At 37.9% G+C, this 22,963-nt stretch overlaps 2 protein-coding genes across 3 annotated transcripts in view; one reads left to right on the plus strand and one right to left on the minus strand.

Moving 5' to 3' along the window:
- Positions 1 to 20,089, plus strand: part of MTREX (Mtr4 exosome RNA helicase) — a 50,071-nt gene extending 29,982 nt beyond the window's left edge. The window contains exons 16-27 of the mRNA XM_080373100.1: positions 2,231 to 2,381; positions 4,403 to 4,575; positions 4,847 to 4,915; positions 9,016 to 9,144; positions 10,253 to 10,363; positions 10,692 to 10,880; positions 12,013 to 12,176; positions 13,451 to 13,556; positions 14,750 to 14,806; positions 15,207 to 15,369; positions 19,397 to 19,501; positions 19,839 to 20,089. Of these exons, the coding sequence (XP_080229226.1) occupies positions 2,231 to 2,381; positions 4,403 to 4,575; positions 4,847 to 4,915; positions 9,016 to 9,144; positions 10,253 to 10,363; positions 10,692 to 10,880; positions 12,013 to 12,176; positions 13,451 to 13,556; positions 14,750 to 14,806; positions 15,207 to 15,369; positions 19,397 to 19,501; positions 19,839 to 19,891 (1,470 nt within the window). The 3' untranslated portion in view covers positions 19,892 to 20,089. The remainder of the gene's footprint in view (positions 1 to 2,230; positions 2,382 to 4,402; positions 4,576 to 4,846; positions 4,916 to 9,015; positions 9,145 to 10,252; positions 10,364 to 10,691; positions 10,881 to 12,012; positions 12,177 to 13,450; positions 13,557 to 14,749; positions 14,807 to 15,206; positions 15,370 to 19,396; positions 19,502 to 19,838) is intronic.
- PLPP1 (phospholipid phosphatase 1) overlaps positions 19,962 to 22,963 on the minus strand; it is a 67,924-nt gene continuing 64,922 nt past the window's right edge. For both annotated transcript variants that reach the window (XM_080373115.1, XM_080373116.1), the window contains exons 5-6: positions 22,646 to 22,822; positions 19,962 to 20,419 (exon numbers count right to left, since the gene is read on the minus strand). In XM_080373115.1, the coding sequence (XP_080229241.1) occupies positions 20,294 to 20,419; positions 22,646 to 22,822 (303 nt within the window). In that variant the 3' untranslated portion in view covers positions 19,962 to 20,293. The remainder of the gene's footprint in view (positions 20,420 to 22,645; positions 22,823 to 22,963) is intronic.

Genomic DNA, 22,963 nt, shown 5'->3' on the forward strand with positions numbered 1-22,963 from the left:
GAATATCTCAGCTACATATATTACTGTATAGCAAAAGGCAAAGAAATCAGTTGTAAGAATATTTGTTGTAATTGCTGTAAGAAAAGTTGTAAGAACAGAATAATTGTTAGTAAAGCAAATGTTGAGCTTAAAAGAAAGTGCAGAGAGCATGTTTCTCAGTGTCAGCCCTCTCTGAGCTGCTAAAATGTCTGATAGAATATGTTGAAATTTCAGCAGTCATATGGTTGCATGAAAAGTATGTCTTGAAACATGCTAATTTTCTTGTTATCTGTTTTAGTTGTTATTAATTTAAAATGTTTAACCATAACAATTTACTTCTAGGCCTTGTTGAAATGACACCGCTTGTTCAGTAAATTTTATTTTAGGTATAGGTCACTTTAATCAGCAGCAAATACTAAACTGTTCCAAACCGCTGCACTTCATCTTCTTAAAATACACTTTCAGATTAAATTTCATTTGTGATTTTACTCATCATCATGCAACTCTGCAGACTGCTGATCTTCAGTGTCTTCAGTGATCTAGTAATATTTTTAGCAGGCCTTGCTATTTTTCTATCTATGCCTTTTCTAGATTTCTTCTAAGTCTAGACCTCTTTGAGTCTCCACTGGGAAACTTTATTTTGAAAAAAATATATTTTCTGCTTAGTAATTCACAAGATGTCAGTTTTTAAAAAATCCTTCAAAGACTTAATTACATTAGCTTGGTTGGGGGTAGGGAGTGTGTTGTCATAAGCATTTCAGGAATCAAGGAGGTACAATAATCCGCATACTTGTTAACACTTTCAAAGAGCTCTGAAAGATTTGTGTGATCTACCTTGTTTTTTTAAAAAGTCTATTTATGCTGCTGTTCTGCTGTATTCTATCCACCTATCTGTTGCTTCTGGTTTCCACTGCTTTTGTGGCACAGAAATTGTAATTTTCTGCTTCATAACTCCTGGATTTCCCTTTGAATCCTTTCCGAAGAACTCTGAAACACCTGTTCCTTTTGTACCAGTGCTACTTTAGATGAAAGCTTATGCGCTGCAGTTGGGCATTTTCATACTTCAGAAGTTTTGGGTCTCTGTCATCTGGTTGCAGCAACTTTTTATTTGGTTTATGAGGATGGCTGCCTGTGCTGACACTGAAGTTAGAGATAGTTACTCAAGTTTGCTCAGAGAGGCTGTGGTGTTGAGGTGTTCTAGATCTTCCCTAGACAGTTTTAACTGTTCTGTGTGTTCTTGGAATAGCTCCTTGTTTTAATGTGTATCAGTTAAACGTTTGCTTTTCTTATGGTAATGAGGTCTTCCTCTTGGGTAAGAACATAATATCAGCAATGGTGTATCAGGCCAAAGGTGCATCTACCTAGGCCAGTACCCTTTCTTTACAGAGGACAGTACTAGATGTTAGAAAATAAGAATGGGGAAAGAAGTTAGTGGTATGGTATTTCCCTACAGTGCTTTGCCAGCATCCTTTCTTCTTTGGTTTTTCAAAATACCTGTAAATACCAACTTGTAAAAAAACGGAACTTCACAGAATCCCAGAATGGTTGAGGTTGTAAGGAACCTCTGGAGGTCATCTTGTCCAAGCTACCTGCTCAAGCAGGGTCATCTAGAGTAGGCTGCTGAGGACAGTGTCCAGATGGCTTTTGTGTATCTTAACAAGTGGAGAGTCCACAACCTCTCTTGGGCAATAAATAAATTAATTCTATAATGAGGTTTTACATAAATTAAAGAAGTTGCAGACCACCTATTTTTGAACAGGCTTCCCAAGACACTGGTGTGATCAGTAAGTATTAAGAGAAAAAGGTGTGCAAATAAGTTCTTTCAGAGTGTTAAAATAATGGATTGCTTTAAATAGTTAAATAGCTTATTGATTTAAATTTCAGATAATGGAATCCAAATTATAATAGACTGTAAGAAACATCCAAGTTTTTAATCTGAACTTTTCACTTCATATCAGATCTAATTTATAATATTGTAGTATAACTATAGATACAGTGAGACATAAATACTGTTACATGTTCAGCATAATAAAATTCCTTAGGATTTGATGAGACCATAAATACTGTTACATGTTCAGCATAATAAAATTCCTTAGGATTTGATGAGACATGTACTATTAAATTCAAGACAAGTTGTACTACCCAGCAAAGCAGCTCCTCATATAAAACACTGCATCGTGGTTTATTTGATATGTTCTTATATGTTGCACTTAATATTTTTAACTGTATAGTGTTCTTGGATGTTTTTCAGGGTTCAGCTGATCCTTTAAACAGTGCATTCCACCTGACATACAACATGGTATTGAACTTGCTTCGAGTAGAGGAAATTAATCCTGAATACATGTTAGAAAAATCCTTCTATCAGTTCCAACATTACAGAACTATTCCAGAAATAGTAGAAAGTGAGTATTACTGTGTTGTACTCATGAGAGTCAGTATGAAAGATGTTGCATTTGAGATTGGGTAGTTAAACTTCATTATGCTGGTAAGAGTTTTTATCTATGCAGTTCTTCTCTTCCCTGCCAACAGTTGCCACTGCACCTTTTGCTGTTAGGTTATAGTTTCAGTAAGAGTAGTTTCCTCCTGTTCTAGGACCTATATTGATATGCAGTGTCATTCTGTGAAGAGAACTTTCTTCTCTGAATCAGACAAGAATGGTTGCCACATTGCTAAACTGTAGGACAGGGGTCCTCAAACTATGGCCCGCGGGCCCGATACGGCCCCCCAGGGTCCTCAGTCCGGCCCCCGGTATTTACAGAACCCCCCAACTCCCCGCCCCCCCCCCCCCCCCCCGGCACCGGGGCTTGGGGGAGGAAACCAAGCAGCCGCAGATGGCTGCCTGCCACTTCATCCGTGCGCCGGCCCCCTGGTTAAAAAGTTTGAGGACCCCTGCTGTAGGACAAGAAGAAGGAAAAACAATTTTAAAAGGTGCAGGGAAAATTTACTCCTTTTTGATATGCAGAACTTGGCTAAAAGAAATGTAACTTTAATATTGCATTGCCATCTCTAAAAAGAACTCATGCACACTTCATTCAAAGTAGTATAGGAAAAAATGCTTAATTAAAACACAAAGCATAATTCAGAGAGGACCGAGTCATCATGTGCTCTTCACTGAGTAACTAAATGTTAAACCATGATCTTTAAATACTGTGTTTTCCTGAGCCAAAGTCAGTTTCCAAAGATCTCAGCCAGTGTTTGAGAGTGAGGCCTCTTTCAAAACTTAACCCAGAAGAATCTTAAGAACATGAGAGGCAACTACTTCCTTTGCCATTGATGAATGAGCAGTTCACCTGTTTGTTTGTTAAATGAATAGTAAGAGAGACACGGTGTGTGTGTGTCTGTGTAGCTTTGATAAACGTGCAGAGTATGTGTGTGATTCCCTTTGTAGAGTTTCTGTTAGTTGGCAGATGCAGTATTAAGATGGTAGTAGTCAAATATAGTAGGTATTTCCTGAAAACCAAGCTGTTCCATTGCGCATGCCTAGCTCTTCAGTCTAGAATTCCAGCATTGCCATTTAAATAGAGAAATGGAGCAGGAGAACATTTTTCTTATTTCTTGGGCATTTTTTATTTAGGCACATACTGGGTGTTACAATTTTTTAATTGCTTCAACTGCAATTAAAAACACAAAGGAGAGAAACGGTTGTTTAGATCAAGGAGGAAATTATGCTGTGAGTATGGATTACTGGTTTTTTCTTTAAAAAGTTGACATCTAAAAATAGGGAGAAATTCCCTGAGCTGTCTCGCAAGTTCCAGTGAAGTGGGGTTTCTGAGTCACCCATATGCGTTCAAATAGTATACAAGACAGTGAGTTGCTAGAGAGGAAAAAGAGATCTTTATAATGTGTCCTTTGTTTATGGTATTACTAGTGTTGAATGAATGAAGCATTTTGCTTATAATAAAAACTGATTTGCCTAAATAAGGTGTAAAAATGAAGGAAGAAAATACTGATTTCCAACTGATTAAATCAGAGCCTAAAACAGGTTAGGAAGAGCATCTTCCACCAACTTCTCTCTTATTGGAAGACGTCTTGTTAGAAGATGTCTTTGAGTAATCTCATTTTCATAGGAGGAGGCAGAAGAGTACTGGTAGGCAGTGAACACTCTCCTAAAAATCATTGCAAGTTTTTGTGGGACTTCTCTGCAACCCTAAATCAGAAATTCCTGGATTGGGGATCTAGCCTTCTCTGTTTTCTCAAGCTGGTTTATTATTAAAAAAAAAAAAAAAAAGCATCAATATTTATTTTCCTAGAAATAAAATGCACATTTATAGATTTCTAGCTTTCCAGAGAATGGATTATTGTCAATAGGAAATTAATGTGAAAAATGGTGACAAAATACTAGTTATATAGATTTGGAAGTTAAACATTGATTTCTAAATCCATTAAGTTATTAATTTCCATGACATTATACTTTGTATTATAGAAGTGAATAATTTGGAAGGACAGTACAACAAAATAGCAATTCCCAATGAGGAAAATGTGGTCATATACTACAAAATCCGACAGCAGCTTGCAAAACTGGGTAAAGAGATTGAAGAATATGTTCACAAACCAAAGTATTGCTTGCCCTTCCTACAGCCAGGAAGACTGGTAAAGGTAATTTGATTTTTCTTTTGTTTTGTTTTTATTTCACATCTCTACCTATCCTTGCAATTTGCAGGATTCATTTGTGTCTGCCACTTACCATCTTGAAAAATTACGTTGCATCACTCTAAGCAATACTTTTTAAATTTTGTTATGTTTCTGTTTTAAACATTCAAAAATTAATTAAAAGAAATGTGTTTGTTTTGAATATTAGTCCATGACTATGATCTGCTTGCTAGAATGTGATTATACATGGGTTATAATATCTTTGTAATATTTTTAGGTGAAGAATGAAGGTGATGACTTTGGATGGGGAGTGGTTGTTAATTTCTCTAAGAAATCGAATGTTAAGGTAAAATATACATTCTTTCTGTTAGAAAAATATGTACCTTACTGCTTTTTTTGAAAATAAGATAGAATTTTCTTTGTAGTTTTCAAAGGCAGAAAAAATTCCCTTTCACCCCAAATTTACAAAAAGCTCAAGCCTTCCTGAAATGAAAGTATAAAGGAAAAAACTGGAAGGTGGGACAAACCCTAAGTGTTGTGTTCATTTTTTAACTTTTAGCATATTTACAAAGATAATGCTTGCTTGTGTCTGGGATAAAAAAAAAGTGCACATGGCACTACAGTAATTTCCGAATACTTGGTCTGCCTGTGAGAAATCCCCAACAGTGCTACACTAAGCCATTCATGGGAAAGATATGTTTTCTACTCTCAGAAAATCTGTAGAAACTAAGGGTTGACAGCATAGAAAGACTGACATTTGGCACTATATAGACTATTATCTTAAACTGGGGAATTGTGTCTTGAGTCCTAAGCTTGTGCATGAGACATGGGATTCCTTGTCCTCTGGGGTGTTGCTGTAGAGTTGAGGGTTGGAAACTTAAAATGCAAAGAGAGCAAAACAATAGCAATGGGTTCAGGGAAATGTGGAAAAAAATACAGAGGACAGTGATGCAATAGAAGCCAGATTTGGGTTTCCTTCCAAAAATCCATTTTTATAGTTGGTTTCCACATAACCCCAGGGGTGATGTTTTGGTCTCCATTTCAGAAATGTTTTGACAAGCAACTCAGCTGGCTAAATTAAAACCTAAGTTTAAAGTGTATTTTTCTGTGGTAGCATTTTTGCTGTAATTTTGGCAGGAGAGCATTAGCATTAATTACTAGGTCTAAATGAGAAGTTGTCTTCGTCAAGTTCTGGTGGCGCCTGTGCACTGTGGCACCTTTTGGTGCTTCTCTAATATATATTCATTAAAGAGGAAATGAGAAAAATGTGTGCATACAGAACTTATTAAAAAGATTTTGTTCTGGTTTTCCATCTTCCTTTTGAAAGTCACATTTCTTCCTTTTTCAAGTTGGAAGACTGGATTGTGACTGCTATTGCTTAAACTTTTGCTTATAAATTGGTTTTTTCATAGGGCCACATGAGCATTAAAACAGATTTCCCCGTCACCCAAACTTTCTATGTAAAATTGCCAACTTCTTTGTCACTGGAGGCATTTCTTCTGTCTGTGTCATATTTTATCCGCATACCTATTTGCCTTCCCTATCTGGCTTGTCTCACTGTTGTATAAAGCCCTTAGGTTTAAACATTAGCTTTGAAATTACAGTCTGTTCTGCAGGAGATGGCTCTGGCTCCATGGCTCCAGCAGCACTTTTTTCATTAAGTCATTCTAGCAGCTGGGTTGAATTTTTCCTTCTGAGTTCTATGGAAAGAATGACAATAGGTGCTGAAAATTATGGAACAGACTTAAAGCTATGTAACTTAAAATCGGTATGGGAAGACTAGTTTCTATGAGCAGAGGCAAAACAAATGAAGAAGCTGTTATTTACCCATTTTAATGTGTCTATTCAATGTATTTTTGTCCTGGGATACAGATGCATTTCCCCATTAGTTTAATGTAGTAGTATACTTACTTGGTATTGGAAGTATATCGTTATTATGCCACATCTTTAAATCTTCATCCACTTCTAAGCTGTGACAGTTCTTTGGATTTGCTCTTAGAAATTATGTTGAATTCAGTCTATATTACTAGTTTCTCTTTAGTTGTAAATTCTTCGCTGTGTCATAGTTTCTAATTAAGTCCTTTTTCTAGTATGGAAGATATGTAATGAAGATTGACATTCAGAGTTAAAGTATGTCTGTATTTCACTGAGTAATTCTCTTTATTAATTGCAATTGAAAGCAAAAGCATGAGTCATTGCCAGTTATGTTCATTGTTTATTTAGATGTTTTTCCAGCATAATTTCACACTGCAGTGTTCCACAAAATTGTGAATGCAAACAGTATTTTATCCTGAATTACAGTAGAGAGAATTTATTTCAAGTGGTACTGCTTGCTATATATTGTACATTATAATAGGCAGCAAAGTAACTGTTTGCTTTGGAATTCATTTTTGAGTAAGAAATTTTATTTCCACTAGATTGTGCCAGCAGTGTGCTAGTTTTATTGTGCTGTTTATAGTCCATATTGTCATCTGATCCTTGATTCTAGACATCAGATTTTTGTCTGTTAATGGTTGCTGGTATTAGAATTTCAGCTGCTGCAATTTGGTCTTTCCTATTTAGATTATTATAATCCTTGTATGTTAAACTTAAATTCTCCTGCTTCTCTGTTCATGTTTGTTTATATTGTTTACTACGTAAACATAAATTTTAGTGCTGTGTCATGGTCATTGAATTTTCCATGAGTCAGATGTTATTAATCTGGGAATCTGAATTTGTGATCCTGTGCCATATTGCTTGATTTGCAGATATGATCAACTGTCTTACCTTGTTTTGTTTCCAGGCACATGAAGTAATAGATGTTTCGGGGCAAATCTAAAATCCTTGAAATATACCTAATCATGCAATATGATATGACAGAGATGTCTGTGACTAAATTTTTTACAGGGTGTTCTAGTCTTATTTTACTCTAGCATATAAAAACACGTGTTCCTGTTCAAGGGTTTAGTACCTAAAAGGTAGAAAACCCACTGAAGGAAACAGTACACATTCAAAAAGCAGTTCTAGATTAAGTCAGGTCTCAGCAATGTCTAAAAGCCATTGGTGTATGTAAATTTAAAGAGAGTAATATTAACAGCGAATGTTAATTGCATCTATACACCTGCTGTATTAATGGGTTTACAATACTGTTGCTTATAGAAATATTTTTTGTTCTCATTTTCTAGACATCTCCAGCTTTATTATTATCTGTAGCATATATGTGCAGCTGTGAGTTTAGTCTCTTCTTTGTTCAAGTCAGCATTATGCTTTCTGTGGCTTTGGCTGGGTACTGATTTGATGTGTGTGGATATTACTTTAAAATTCTAATTCAGTGGTATGGGTCTTGCACATTGCTGTGAGTGCTTTCTGCAAATGTTGGATAGAATTCAGAGGAACAGTTCCTTCCCCAGCAAGTAATTGCATTTCTTGAATAATTATGTATACTGTAGAACAGGATAACCTTGTTTTTCTGTCTAGTTTATTGTGGCAATTTCTCATAGTGCTTCTGAGAATCTCTTGGAAATGCTAGCTGGTTCCACCCTGCTTTGCATGCAGTAAAAGAAAATAGTATGTTTTAGGTTTGTAATGAAAAATATTGCCCAGTAAAACTGAACTGGGTTAACACAGGATTTTGAAAAGACTGTTTTGTCTTTCTCATATTTGGAAGCAGAGAAGCTTGCACATACTGTTTTAAAAGTCTTGCCTGCAGTGTTAGGCCTATAACTTAGTTCTGTTCCAGGTTATAAAAAGATTTGCTTATAGTGGGAGTGTAGTTGAGCAACCTTAGTGCCTATTGATCCAGTCAAGTAACTAATGTCAGGGTTTTTTAAAGCAGTGTATATTAAAGGTTATGGCTTTGTGAACAATAGTCTTTAACCACCATATCTGCATGTTTGTGTTCTTTAAATGAATGTCAGATGTTATGTTTGGGGTTTATAAAGATGTGGCCTGCAAGATGCAGCTTCCTGTTTGCTGGAGATACAAGCTGTTATGTTTGAAAGATTTTTCTATGGTTTTGTGGGGAAAAACTTGAACTTGCAAAGCTGCAAATGAAAGAGATCCCCCAAATTTGGGTTTTTTTTGAAAAGCAGACAAAGTTCAGTACTGCTAGCATGATGCTAATATTTTGCATTACAGTAACAAAAGAGGTTGGCTTACTTTGAAAGAACTACAGCTAGAAGAAAAGGCAGAAGCACCTGAAGCCTCAAGTAGACTTCAGGCTACACTGTCAAGGGAGGATGGGGAAAGGGTAGTTTTTTTCAAGTGTTCTGTGTGAGGGATCGTTCAATCAATACTGATTCAGTAGTTTTTAGAATGTATTGCATCACTGAGCTCATGTTCTGTGAAGAGCAGTAGCTCGTTTCATACTTTTAGTATTGAATAAATCATGCTTTTTCCTTCCATTCTTGCTGGTATTTTAAAGTAACTCTTATGGACCTGGACCTGTTTCTTCTGTGCCCCTAACAGCCAAATTCTGGTGAATTGGACCCATTATATATTGTTGAAGTGCTACTCCACTGCAGCAAAGAGAGTTTGAAAAATTCTGCTACTGAAGCTGCAAAGCCAGCCAGACCTGATGAGAAAGGAGAGATGCAGGTTTGTTACACACGTTTATTGTCAATAGTTTCTTATAAATGTTCTCAAAAATTCTATTTCCAAAGCATTTGCAGACTGTGGTAAAAGGGGTTAATGCATTAAGGAAGAGAAAGGAGCTGTACACCTAATTGTGCTTTCTTAAAACAGTTGCTGACTTCACCAAAGAGGAAATTTTCAAGTGTGAAGAAAATACTTGAGTGAATTAATTACTGTAGAAGTACTTTGAAACTTACTGTTGTGTTATATATTTCAAATCAGTAGATTAAAGACAATACCAGTCTTTTTTTAGAACTACAAAGTTGTAAAATTACATATGCGATAAAATCTGTGGATAAACAAGTGTCTATACTTTTTTTTTTGCTTGTACAAGAAATCCTCAGGTTTATAATCCTCAAGTAATAAGCTTTAGCAAATGCTCTTTGAAGATACTTAGCAGTATCTTCTGTCTCTGGAAATGGAATTTTTTAAAATTTCTCTTTTTCAGACCCTTTCAGCTTTGTGAGGCTATCTCATTCTAAACTTAAGTTGAAATTTTTTGTGAGACCATTCGCATTGTTTAAATTTTTCAATTTGAAACCCTATATCAAGACAAACAATTGCAGTCTGCACATCGGAGACAGTTTTTAATTTGTCCACTTCCTCTTTTTTTCCCTCCCACAAAGTCCATTTAAAGCTTGGGTTAGAGTATTGATTCTTCATGGTATCTTCATGGTTTTGAAACTTATGAATATGTATTTCTGATTTGATATTGTTTATTGTTAGCATTCCCAGTTAAGTATATGGCAATAATTTGGTTCGGATGGTAAGAGGTAGGTATTACAGCAGATAAATGGCAAAGTAATAGAAAAAATGAATATTTTTTTCCCCACATGTAGCTTTTCTCCAGATTTAACTGAATACAAAATTTTTCCATTTGGACAAACCTTGTTTTCTTCCTTATTGATACTTTTATCTCTTTACCCACATTTTCCTGCTTCCTGATACTGCTTTACCACTGCTGTGTCTTTGTGCACTCAGTTGTCCTTTTCCTTTGTAAAGTTTTGCTATGAAACAGTAATAATAAATAAATTTTTCACTGATTCATCAGTTACTGCACTCTCTTTGATAGGTTGTTCCTGTTTTGGTACATCTTCTCTCAGCTATCAGCAGTGTCCGACTCTACATACCGAAAGACCTGAGGCCCATTGACAACAGGCAAAGTGTGTTAAAATCTATACAAGTAAGTTCCACTAGGCTGTGTAAGCTCTCTGCTCTGGTAGTGAGGTACTCTTGAACCCAAGACAACTTGTTCTAAAGAGATTTGTCTAAAGTTTGTGTCACATCTTCAGCTTTGTTCTTAAATGGGGCGGGAAGCCACAATATATGTCAGTTTGCTTCTCCTTGTCATTTTAAACTTGATTTTGAAAACTGCTGAAACATCACATAACAAACTTACACTGCTGCCTTCTGTGTCTCTATAGTTGTGCCAGCTTACTTGTAAAAGTATAGTTTATTTTACTGCTACTAATCTCACAAAAAGATTATATAATTTCTTTTTCCGCTTTTAGGAAGTACAGAAACGATTTCCCGATGGAGTACCATTACTAGACCCTATTGATGACATGGGCATCAAAGATCAAGGACTGAAAAAAGTGATCCAAAAAGTAGAGGCATTTGAGCATAGGATGTATTCACATCCTCTTCACAATGATCCCAACTTGGAAACTGTATACACACTTTGTGAAAAAAAAGCACAGGTAAAAAAACTAAAACAAAACACTGTACCTATATCTAGCTGAAGTGAGAGACAGTAGTAGTTTCTTTTAACTTGCTTTTCTTTTTATTTGCAAAGCCCAAATAATACTTCTTAAACTAATAAGCCCAGTTAATACTTTTTAAATACAGTAAAATTATTGAATCTCACTACAGACTGGCTGAGGTGGTGTTGTACCCTTTATTGATAGATATATGAAGTATATCTGAAAAGAAAACTCTTTTAAAGTAGTCATCAGGGATTGGAAGGTTACAGAGGTGCCACTAGAGTCTTTTTCACTAAATAGGCATAGCACAGTAATACAGTATAGGTGAAGTCTTCATAGATAATTGAAACTGATCATTTTTTAATAAGCTTGTGCAAAGCTCAGTTGAATTGATGGGGCTTATTGGCTTGGGCAGTGTACCAGACAAATCCTGGGGCTGCTGCTTTCTGAGCTGACGTCCAGCCTGGAAGCAATACACTTGTTTTATGTAATCATACCCTGCTAGACTGAAACTGGTTGTGCAGAGAACTAGCTCTCATGTTTCTGTGCTGCTCCAGAAAACAGGTTCTACAGGAGTCTCATCACAGAAGTGAGGTAGTTTTGGTATGGGCAGCACAAAGTTGCATGTGGACCTGATGGACCAAGCAGAAGTCTGCAAGGGTGTCTGCACTGTGCACCCTGCTGTCAGGATGTTGACAGTGACTGTGATAAACTCCCAAGACAGTGCAGAAGCTCTAATAGCAGAAAATAATGCCTTTGGGTTACATTTCAGTGAATAGTTGGTTAGCTGAGACTTGGTAAAGGTCTCAGAAGATGAGTGCTTATTTCTCAACCAAAGATTTCTTTTGTGGTTTTTTAATGTGGGCTGGTTGGAGTTATTTCCCCACTCTGGGTAAACTCCTTAACTTCCCAAACTTGCCAGAGTTTTCTATGGGTAACTGGAGCTGATTTATTTTTTTTTTAAGAAATTTGTTTTAAACCTCCCTTTTAGTAGAGTTAGCTGAGTCAGTGTCAACCAGTATGTCCATATGCTGTCATTCTGAGGCCTTTATGTAAATTAAACAATATCTTGAAAACAGTTGCATCTGTTAAACCAGCAAAATGTAATTTCTCTCCTCTGACCCCTCAGATTGCTATGGATATTAAAGCAGCAAAGCGAGAACTGAAAAAAGCCAGAACTGTCTTACAAATGGATGAACTGAAATGCCGTAAGCGTGTTTTGAGAAGGCTGGGGTTTGCTACATCTTCAGATGTCATTGAGATGAAAGGACGGGTTGCTTGTGAAATCAGCAGGTAATTGGTTTCTGTGCAAAGCTATTATTGTCTTGAATACACACTTGATTGTCCTGGCTCAAATTAGTAGATCATATTTAAAGTTCTGAGACAGTTAGAAGAAAGGTTCTTCAGAGACTCTGTGATCAGTGTCATGAGGGAATATACTGATTGAAGCGGGAAAGACAGCAACTTAAGGACAGAATACAATATATTTTAAAACTAAAGCATGCACATGAAAATGGCTGTTTTCTTACCCAGTTTAGGCAATAGCGTATGTTTTCATTTAATACTGTACAGTACCTGAGAGGATGGTCTCAGTTTCTGTGGTTCCACTTCCCAGGACTCTCAGTACAGTTTCTCACAGGTGTGGGTGTAACAGTGACTGTCAGCAATTACCAAGTCACTGACAAGTTTGCAATACTGCTTGATTGCTTCCATAGGTCTGTTGGAACAAATCTATGGAAGTGATGCATTTTACTGTAATACATTTAGCAGGTACATGTATATTAAAACATGCTGTAAAGATTCCATGGAAACTCATGAATCGGACTTTAATACTTCTAGAGTGTAACTCAGATTTTCATAGAATTACGTATTTTTGAAAGTTACAGTGACTGCTGTACTCCTTGCCTTACAGATAGTTTGACAGATGCTACCTGTATTTGTTCTATATCTAGTTACTTTTTTCTCACTGCAAAATTTTACAGCAAATAGCTGTAAAATACAGCTCAGGATTTTATCAACTTTGTGACTTTCAGGAACTGTTTGCTGAGGAGTTACACTTTTCTTTGTAAAAAGATGGACTTTTTTTCCCACATAGTATGCATTTGCCTGATATGTCTTTATTTTACAAGCAAATTGAAGCAAGTTTGCTACTCTTTTCAGTATCTTGGAAATAATCCAGTTCAATCTTTTTTGAGCAGCAGCAATACTGATTTTAGTCCCTTTTCATAAGTTGCCTAACTCTAGTCCTTTTCAACCTACTGATGTCCTGTCTGATAAAACCTGACCAAAGCGACCATTAATACTAACTTTTATGAACTATCAGGAGAGATTCTTTGTAGTCCTGTAAGAGCTTTTAGTTTGTTTAAAATACTGTCTCACTCTGTTACGATTATCATCCCTCTTAAAAAGCTAATATATTAGAATTTAGTGTTCCCGTAAGAAAAATTAAGACGTTATTGTTTCTTACCTATATTGAGTTGCTTCACAAAATAGATTAATAGTACATAATTATAAAATTACATTTCAGTAAGCTTCCCTAAGCTTCCTTCTCTTTCTCTTTATTTTAGTGCTGATGAACTACTCCTGACAGAAATGATGTTCAATGGTCTCTTCAATGACTTATCTGCAGAGCAGGCAACTGCACTATTAAGCTGTTTTGTATTTCAAGAGAATGTAAGTTATTTCTTCAGTTCATGAATTCCAGATCTTCCTGTTACCAACAGTATTATTTATAACTCAGTTCCAGAAATCGGTCATAGCAGTACAAGCCATTACACACTTTTTATCTTTCCAAAGGTGTTTGACATGAATTCCCATTGAATTTACCAAAAGCATTGCAGCTTCAGTGCTAAAATGTCTTTCCTCATGAATGACATACCAAAAGTTGTATGAAATTGCAGTCCTTGTACTGAATCTACCACTGTTTCCTCCTCATGCAATGAAGCAATATTAATAGATTCTCAGCATACATTCTTGTCTTTATGTATGTATACACACACACACATCTGTACAATTTAAAATCTAGAATGATTATTTCAAAAAAGAGGCTTAACAGTCTCTGTTCCTGCACTCCAGGGTGAGGGTATCTTAAATTCTGAGACATGCCTGCCTGTGTTATGTTATTTGGACAGTACCCCTGACCTATTGATGGAAGTGGCAGTACCACATGGATATGATATCAAAAGCAGACCATATGTTATTAAAAGCAAAACCACGGACATTTAATACCAGATGCTGTTGTTTTTCCACCTACAACCTTTATAGAAGTTTAGCCTTGTCAGGAAAATACAGTAAAAATGAACTTCCATATGAAATACTACTGCAGACAGCTAGCAAGATGTATGACTTGGGTTGATTCTAAATGTGGAAAGCACATTAGCAGCAGATGCTGAGGAGTTTCTTTTGTTAGTAGATGGAATGCCAAGGTAAGCCTTTGCTAGTTAGAATATTGTGGTTCACTGAACAATAGCACATATAAACCACTTATGTTTAAGTTATTAAAAACATTTGCTTTTTATATTCTTAAAGAAAAGCTTCTAACAGTTAAAGCAATAAATTATCAGCATTTTGGCAGTTCAAAAGTATGGAAAAACTAAATAGAGGGAATTTTGGAAGTATTCAGAAAGCAGGTGCTTTTTTTTCATACCATTGGCATACTGTACAGAAAGATTTAATTTTCTGATTTAGTTTTTGGAGCAAGCACTTGGGGGAGTTCAGTAAATTTTAGTGTTTGGTAACAAGTTTGAGGAGTTTGGAATAACTTACAACAGCACTACCACACACTGAATTTCTATTTTTGTATTTAATTTGGTGTAGAGCAAACGTATGGGAGCGCATGAGATTATTTAAGATTATTTCTTTTTCAGTCCAGTGAAATGCCAAAACTGACAGAGCAGCTGGCAGGACCGCTTCGGCAAATGCAGGTAATCTGTGCCTTAGAAATCTTTCTGAGCTCAAGGTTAATATTAATGTGAATACAGTGTGTAAGTGTAATAAGCGCACAGTGAAGTTTTAATTTTGGATCATCAGTGAATTTGGCCTGGCACTGCATGTGGTTTTGCAGTGTGTAATAATGGGTTATCTTGTTTGCAAGAAATCTTTACCCTAATTCAGAACATGCATTTAAAAGCTTTCATAAGCTTGCTTGCTACAATGTAAGTAGTTAGTTAGCACAGGCTGCTACAATGTAAACAGTAGTTTAGTTTCTGATCTTGAATAATTTCACACTTAAAAGGAAACCTCATCCTAGTAATATGGAAGTCTTTCTATTGGTTAAACAATCTGTTTACGCGTATTTTAAACTTAAAATATTTTATTTTAAAGGAGTGTGCAAGAAGAATTGCCAAGGTGTCAGCAGAAGCCAAACTGGAAATTGATGAAGAAAATTACTTAAATTCCTTCAGACCCAATCTAATGGATGTTGTGTATACATGGGCAAATGGAGCTAACTTTGCTCACATCTGCAAAATGACTGATGTCTTTGAAGGTATGTTAATCAGTTCTTCTTAAGGAGGTGTGAGACAGTAATTCTGTAACATGGAATGGTAATTCTGAATAGCCTTATAATAGATCACAAAATTTATTAACTCAAATGTATTCAAGTATCTGCATGGCTGAAGCTAAGCAGGGGACAAAATCGTTTACTGTGTATGTTAATTCATAGTTACACTGTTGATAATTTAGAATCTGTAGCAGACTTAAAGGGTATCTCTGCATTTTAAGAACTTCCTATAAAACTCAGAAATCCGAAGTATTGCAACAGGAGGTAATGCTTACTTTTGCTGGTTAAAGGGGGAAACACCCCGTTGCAAATGCTTGCCATTTAGAAGTACAGCTCATGTGCTTGTCTTCATTACGGTTAAATGTTTTATTTACTTGGCAAATGGAAGGTTCCTCCTGCTATCTTAATGATGACAGAAGTGAGAGGTAACTAAGTCTGTTTCAGATGGTTCATCACAGCAGTGCAGTGCAGATATTTGGAAAGCCAAGATGTAACCTGTCACCTGCATTAATTTAGTTCCTAAAATTGGAGTACTAGAAACTGTCCCTTGAGGAAGAATACTTAGTTTTCGTTATTTTAAAATTAGGATGACTTAAAGCCCAGATACTTCACAAAAAGACAAACCATTCACCTGAAGGTCAAACCAGAATGAAGAACCTAATTTCATCTTTTACCAGCTGTGTTAAAGTTGTGAAGAACAGCAGACTAGGTGCACCAGTCTTGTGAGGCTGTGTGTAATGACTGATTCTTGAAAATCCTTTTTCAAGTTGCTACTGTCACCGTTGTTTTACCTCTCCAAATGCCGTTTTCTTGTCTGTATGTGCACAGTTGCAAATGGCACCCCTTATAACCAAGGAATTCATGCATTTCTGTAATCCAATGCACAGACCCAGGAATTTTGTAAAGCAGGTTGCCTGCGAGCAACAGAAATCCTGGCAGTCTTTGATTCTGCATTCAGCAGATTCTTACTGTTGCAACGAATGTCTGAGCCTTTCATCTGATCTAGAGGTACCCTGAATAAGGGGAACACAAAAGGAGAAGCAATAGGTGGCCTATATTTTTATGTTGGCACATCTGACGATGTTGAGAATACATCAGGCAGCAATGTTTTCCATTTACCATATTTGGCCTTAGGCTAGTTGGTCAGCTTTGTCCTAGTCAACAGTGCTAGCTCCCTCAAAATTAGATCTTAGGGGCTATTTTGAGAAGTTCAGCTGTTGTGGCAGGGGTTGACACATGACTTTTCCCTTAACTTTTAATAGGCTGGTTTTCTGTGCATTGTCCAAGAGGAAGGAAAGTAATTCAAACATCCACTGTCAGTTACGCTTACCTTAAATGCAGTGTGGTGTTGCTAAATCCCAGGGGAGTTTGCCCTGGTTAGCCAAGACATTATAGTGATTTCAAAGAAACTAAAAAACAATACACAAAAAAACCACCAACCACCCCCCCAGAAAACATCAAACACAAACAACAAAACACAGACCCAAACCCACAGCATCCTTATTTTGATCTTACGTACAATTTTTCATTTTGGGTGGTGGTGCTGCCCGTTTTAGTTTTGGTAGAGGTTGTTACCATGAGGTATAGCTTGATGGCTTATTAACGCTCTAAAAGGAGGTGTGTTTTCCTCTTTGCCTTTTGGGCAATGTCAAATTAGCAGTCGTGAGTTGCAGCTGTTACATGGAGTCCCCCCTTCACTGTTCAGCACCAATTTTAGTAAGAACGCAGGAAATGGGCCAGCCATTAAGAGTGCATTGGAAGCCACCACTTTTTTTAAACTGGTTTTTCATCACTCCCCTCCCCACGACTTATTACAAGGATGTTCTGAAAGACTGCTTTTCATGAGTGAGAGACTAATGTTTGGTTTTGTGATGCTATCCAGGCTAACAGGCACTAGCAGAACTTTCCTAGACAGAAATCTTGTGTGTTGATAGCATGCTTCCACTCTCACAAGCTTTCAGATAGATGGTCTTCTGCTATTTAATTGGTACGGATGGTCAAGTGTCTGAAACCCCTTTTGCTGCAGTTGTGAGTAGTGTGAAAGGTCGTGGTCATGGTATGTAAATGGCTGCCTTTTCAGGTTGCGCAGTGAAAGCAAGTGTGCTTGCTACAGGCTGGAGCGGTGTTGATTGGCTAATGAAATTGAGTTGTCATTAAGCTGAAATGTGTGTTGGGAAAACAGAGAAGCTTTATAAAGTTGTAGGGAAGAATGGTAAACTGAGCTAAGTATCCTATTAATCAACTCCGGATTGTTTTGTTTTGTGGAAGTAAGCATAGACAATAGCCATTTATTCCAAAAATGCAGGTTTTTTCATGCACAAAAGAAATATGTCTGCACCAACCCCTGCTACGCTGCCTGTAAATGAGTACTCCCTGGAACAGTTGTCAGGGTTGGCCTTGAGCTGGGGCGTGCCACCACACGGTGTGGCCGTGGTCAGGGGAGCTGCTGTCAGTTCACTTGCTTTGGCTTTGCACTTTGTGTCCAAGAGACTGTGTATGGGGGTCTTATGTCATTGCAATAGGTTTTACAGACTGCTGTGTTTACACAAACTTCTTACTGTAGAAGGTGACGTGGCCTACTGGTACCATATGAATGTTTTTATTTATTTTTAAGAGAAGTGTTATTTTACTTCTCACTTTCCCAACACCTTCGTAGAATATTTCCATTTGGACAGTTTTTACTACAGGTGGTATTATGCCTTGTCTAGAGCTAGTATTTCACTGAATCATAGAAAGGTCTAGTCCAAGCTCCCCCTGTAGTGAGCGGGGACATGTTCAACTTGATCAGGTTGCTCAGAGCTCGGTCCAGCTGGACCTTGAGTGTGTCAAGGGATGGGACATCTACCACCTCTCTGGGCAACCTCTTTCTTCCTTACACTCCTGTTGCAACAGGGCCTGCTCAAGTTTGTCCGTCTTTCTTGTAAGCCCCCTATTAAGTGCTGAAAGGCTGAGATAAGGTCTCCCTAGAGCCTTCTCTTCTTCAGGCTGAACCACCCCAGGTTGTCTCAGCCTGCCCTCATAGGTGAGATGCTCCAGCCCTCTGATCATTTTCATGGCGTTCCTCTGGATCCAACAGGTCCATGTCTTCCCTGTGCTGAGGGCTCCAGAGCTGGATGCAGTGCTCCAGGTGGGGTCTCACCAGAGGAGAACAGAGGGACAGAACCACCTCCCTCAAGCCGCTGGCCATGCTTCTTTTGATGTAGCCCAGGTTGCCTTCCTGGGCTGTGAGCTCATGCTGCCAGCTCATACCCAGTTTTTCATCTACCAGTACCCACAAGTCCTTCTTAGCAGGACAGCTTTTAATCCCTTCATTCCATATTTATTGTATGGCAGTCATTTTGCACATGGTAGTTTTACACTGTAGGCATGAGATGATGCTGGGGAAAATGACCAGGCAGCATACTGTTTGCATGCTGCTAGAAAAGCGTAAGCATTAGGATCATTTTGTGTTACTTGTTACAGTGACTTGGGCTAAGCTGAGAAGTTGGGAGGTGAACACATAACAAACTACAATGGTTATTAGTTTGCAGGGTAGGAGCCATGTCAATACTGAGCTTGTATGCATTACTGCAAGTGTGCAACCAAGTGGCCCGTAGCAATAAGGTAGATCACCTACTGCACTATCAAAAAAAAAACCCAAAACAAAACACAAACTGTGTGTGGTGGTTCTTGAAGCAACAACCCTGTGAATCCCTCAAACATGTATGGTTTTTGAGGGAAGTCTCAAGGAATTACTAAACAGCCGAGAAGGTCTTACAGGCTGTGAAGACAGAAGGAAAACAAGAACAGGAAAAGCATTTGGAGACAGTTTCAAGGAAGTACCTAATGGGAGAAATTTACTGTTAACAGAAACCAAGTGTGAGACATACAAGTATTCCTCACCATTGGATTCTAGATAAATTGAACAGGGTTGGAGAAGGAACTGTTGGCTTGCTGCCAAGTGGGCTCAAGCAACTGAATTGTTCAGTGATATGGTGGGGCAGGAGATAAAGTTTTCTCTCTTTTTGTACAGGTAGCATAATTCGTTGCATGAGAAGGCTAGAAGAATTGCTCCGTCAGATGTGTCAGGCTGCAAAAGCCATTGGAAACACAGAGTTGGAAAATAAGTTTGCAGAGGGTATGTATTTTAGTTCTACAGTATGAGAATTAATTCTAGAAAAACCTGTGAGGGGCAGGGGGGGAGGGATGGGGCAGGGCATGAGTCAATTATTTGGTAATATAGCATCACTGCTCTCTTTCCAGGCAAGATCTGTTATAAAGTTTGACTGAAGAAGTATCATTCTGATGACAGTTTAACCCAAGTTTATAACTGAAAATGGATGTAAAATTACTTCTGTTTAAGACTTGTAACACTGTCTCTACTGCACAGCATTACATGACTGTAACTACACTTAAAATAATGATTGTGTCAGCTACAACTGCTGGATATTAATATACTTTTCCTTTTTTAATAGGAATTACAAAAATCAAGAGAGATATTGTGTTTGCTGCAAGCCTTTACCTGTAACAGAAGGTATTTTTCCAAGAACAGTACTAGATGCACATTATGGAATAAGTTGATCAGCTTCACATGCTACTTCCGTGTCAAGTGATTTCTTTTAATAGTGTGTATTTAAAACCACAGTTGCTTCAACAAGGCATGTACAAACAGCAGTGTATGTAATATAACTGTTACCACATTTCCAATAAAAATTTACAGTTTGGATAGCTTTTTTTGTTTAAGCAAGAGCTTGAACCAACAGAAACTTAAAGTTTAGATATACAATAAATGTGGTAGATGTTACTATATACAGGTAAAGTGAGCATTCAAGAGTAGCAGCAGTCCCTTAAAGGCATTTACTTATATTACATAGACTTGTGAAATTGTTTTCCTTTCAGAGGGCAAGACAGGTGAGGTGGGGGTCATTCTTCATGGTTGATGATTGCTGCCAAAGTGATTTCCATTTGTTGGAGTCTCATGTAGGGTTGTATGGGAGTCTTCTTTTGGTTGAAATGTACATCCTCTTACTTTGAAGAAGTCAGACACGTATACAACCTAAGTGAAGAGATCAGTGGTAAGCCTCTGCACTTGTAAGTCTTTGAAACAATGGGTAAATGCTTTTGCAGAAGGTAAATTCCATGATCAAAACTAATAAAGAAGTTTAAGTACATCAAAAATAAGAAAATTGCTAGGAAGTCTCGTATAAAATTCAGTGTTCCCTGTTCTTTCAACAGCTTTTTCTCCAGCTGCTACCCCCCTCCCATTGACCACTTCATCACTGTTACTGTGTTAACTGCTCTAACTGCCTTCTCAGGCACTGCTTCATTACAAAAGCCACGGTTTGTACCACTCTAAATGAAGGAGCAAGATATGCTGGCTGAGAGCCCACACTGCATGTATGGTTATATTTATTCTGTTACTTATTTAGGACAGGAGACCTTGTGCTTTAGCTGAGGAACTGTTCTCTGGAGTATCACTCTCACTTCCATTTCTTTAAAAGCTGGTAAAACCAAGCTTGGATTTCTCTCCTTGGCAAGATTCAGAGCAGCTCCCTTCCCAATACATGCATCTCACCTACACCTCCAGCATCTGTAAGGCCAATTCTACCTACATTATCCTTTCCTGAATTCCTTTGAACATACCAACGCAATTGCTTCACAGCTACCAACTAGGAGACAAATGAGACAAGTGCTTTGATCCAATTCTGCAGCTTGCTGTCATCGCACTGCCCACTTCGGTCATACTAGTAGACATGCTAGGTACAATGCTGCCTGAAGTACAATAAATGAGAAGCCTTTTCTCATGATCCCTTCCTACATCACCTTTTCCCCTCCCACAGCAAACCTCAGACCTGCAGAACAGTTTAGGGCAGCAGAAGAAACCACCTTTCACGCCAAGGGCTAGCTGATGACCTGACATGCTGCTTTAGCTACATACTAGATTGAGTTTTTCAATTTAGTGCTCCTTTTGCAGTTAATGCCCCAGCATGCTCTTACCTCCACTTTGTTTCTGGAGGGGGACTCTTCAGTCCCTTCAGATTAAGGGTTTTGTGTAGTGGGTTTTATTTTCAGAAATTATTTCCTCACCTTTCAACTCTGTTCACTGTAATGTCACCTTCTACTCCTTACATTGCAAAGCACCTCCAAGATATCCTCTCAATCATCCAGCATCCTTCACTAAACTTGTTACCCCAAAAGTGCCCTCAGCTCTTCAGTCCCCGATGTTTCTCATGCCTGGCAGTCCTCTTAGAAAATGAGATTTTACAAAAACGAGGGGTAGTACTATGTTTTAATCAACATGCAGCCATTTAGTTAACGGCTAATGCAGCATTTAGGCTTTCCCAGAGTTGCTCCAGGATTTGTTCTGATAATTGATTGCAACAAATAAACAAAGCTTTGTCTTGAAAATGAACTGTACCCTTCTGACTTTCAGCAGAGAAAGTGTTTTTCTTGGAGGTGGCTCTTCCCAGTGAGCCTCAGTTCTTGGTAACTGATTTCTTCAGTAGGACCTAAATTAGCTCATGTCTCTAAAGTCAGTCTCTCTGGTCAGTCCCTTCCCAGGGCTGAATCATCTGTGGCACCCTAATGACAGCCAGCATAACACTGTGTCAACAAGGCCGGCAGCTTTCAGTTTAGCTGATTCTCTGCTCCTTGGGATAGCTTTTCACTCATCAGTGCAGCTAAGCTTCACATGCTAGTTGTTGTGAACAGCTTTTTAGCACTCAAAATGCACACGAGAAATAGTGAACAGTTTTAGTTTCCCATCAGACTGAAAAAACCAGGCTGTAGAAGCTGGCAGACACTTTTCATGCTGTCCTTATCCTTAAAGGCCTTCAGGGGTTTTTGTTTTGCCCTGCTTACCTCATACAGTTTGTTCTCCTTTGCTGCTGTACTTGAGATGTAGAATTTGGCTGGAAGCAAAAGGTATGGCTATATAAAGGCCCACACAGTTTTGCAGTTGACTATTTCCATCTCAGTAGTTTTACAAGCTTTTGAGCAGGAACAATTTCATACTGCTTCACAGCTAAACCAGCCCTTTATCTCATCATTGGCCAGAGTCTGCCTCACTCCACAAAGTACTATTGCTACACTCAGTCCAAGGAGTTGTTTCCCCTCTCCAGGAATTTTTGAAGCATTAGAGACAAGTCTGCTTTCCTCTGAAGAAATCCTGCAATTCTAAGGTGCTGTTTATAAAAAAGCAGCGATCCCAGACACACACACAGACTCACAAGCACAGACACATACCCCTCCACCCCCCAGGGGTAAGGAAGGAATTACTTACAATGAGCACAGCTACCACTGCTCCCTGAATGAGTCCTGTTAAAACATCACTCCAGTGATGCTTGTAATCGGAAACACGTGACAGACCCACATAGATGGATGCAGCAATAAGACCAAATTGTATAGTAGGACGTACAAGTCTTGCCCAGTCTCCTTTCATTCTAGCCTGAAGGTAAAGCTAAAACAAAAAGAAAATTAATTTTATAAAATGCAGTAAATAGAGTAAAGTTGAAATTCATGTGAAGACACGATAACATCCACAAATGTTCCCAGTGCTATCTCTCACAAGTATACTATGATGGAGTTTGATAGTCAAGTG

The sequence above is a fragment of the Falco punctatus genome, assembly GCF_963210335.1.
Source record: "Falco punctatus genome assembly, chromosome: Z".
Taxonomy (NCBI): domain Eukaryota; kingdom Metazoa; phylum Chordata; class Aves; order Falconiformes; family Falconidae; genus Falco; species Falco punctatus.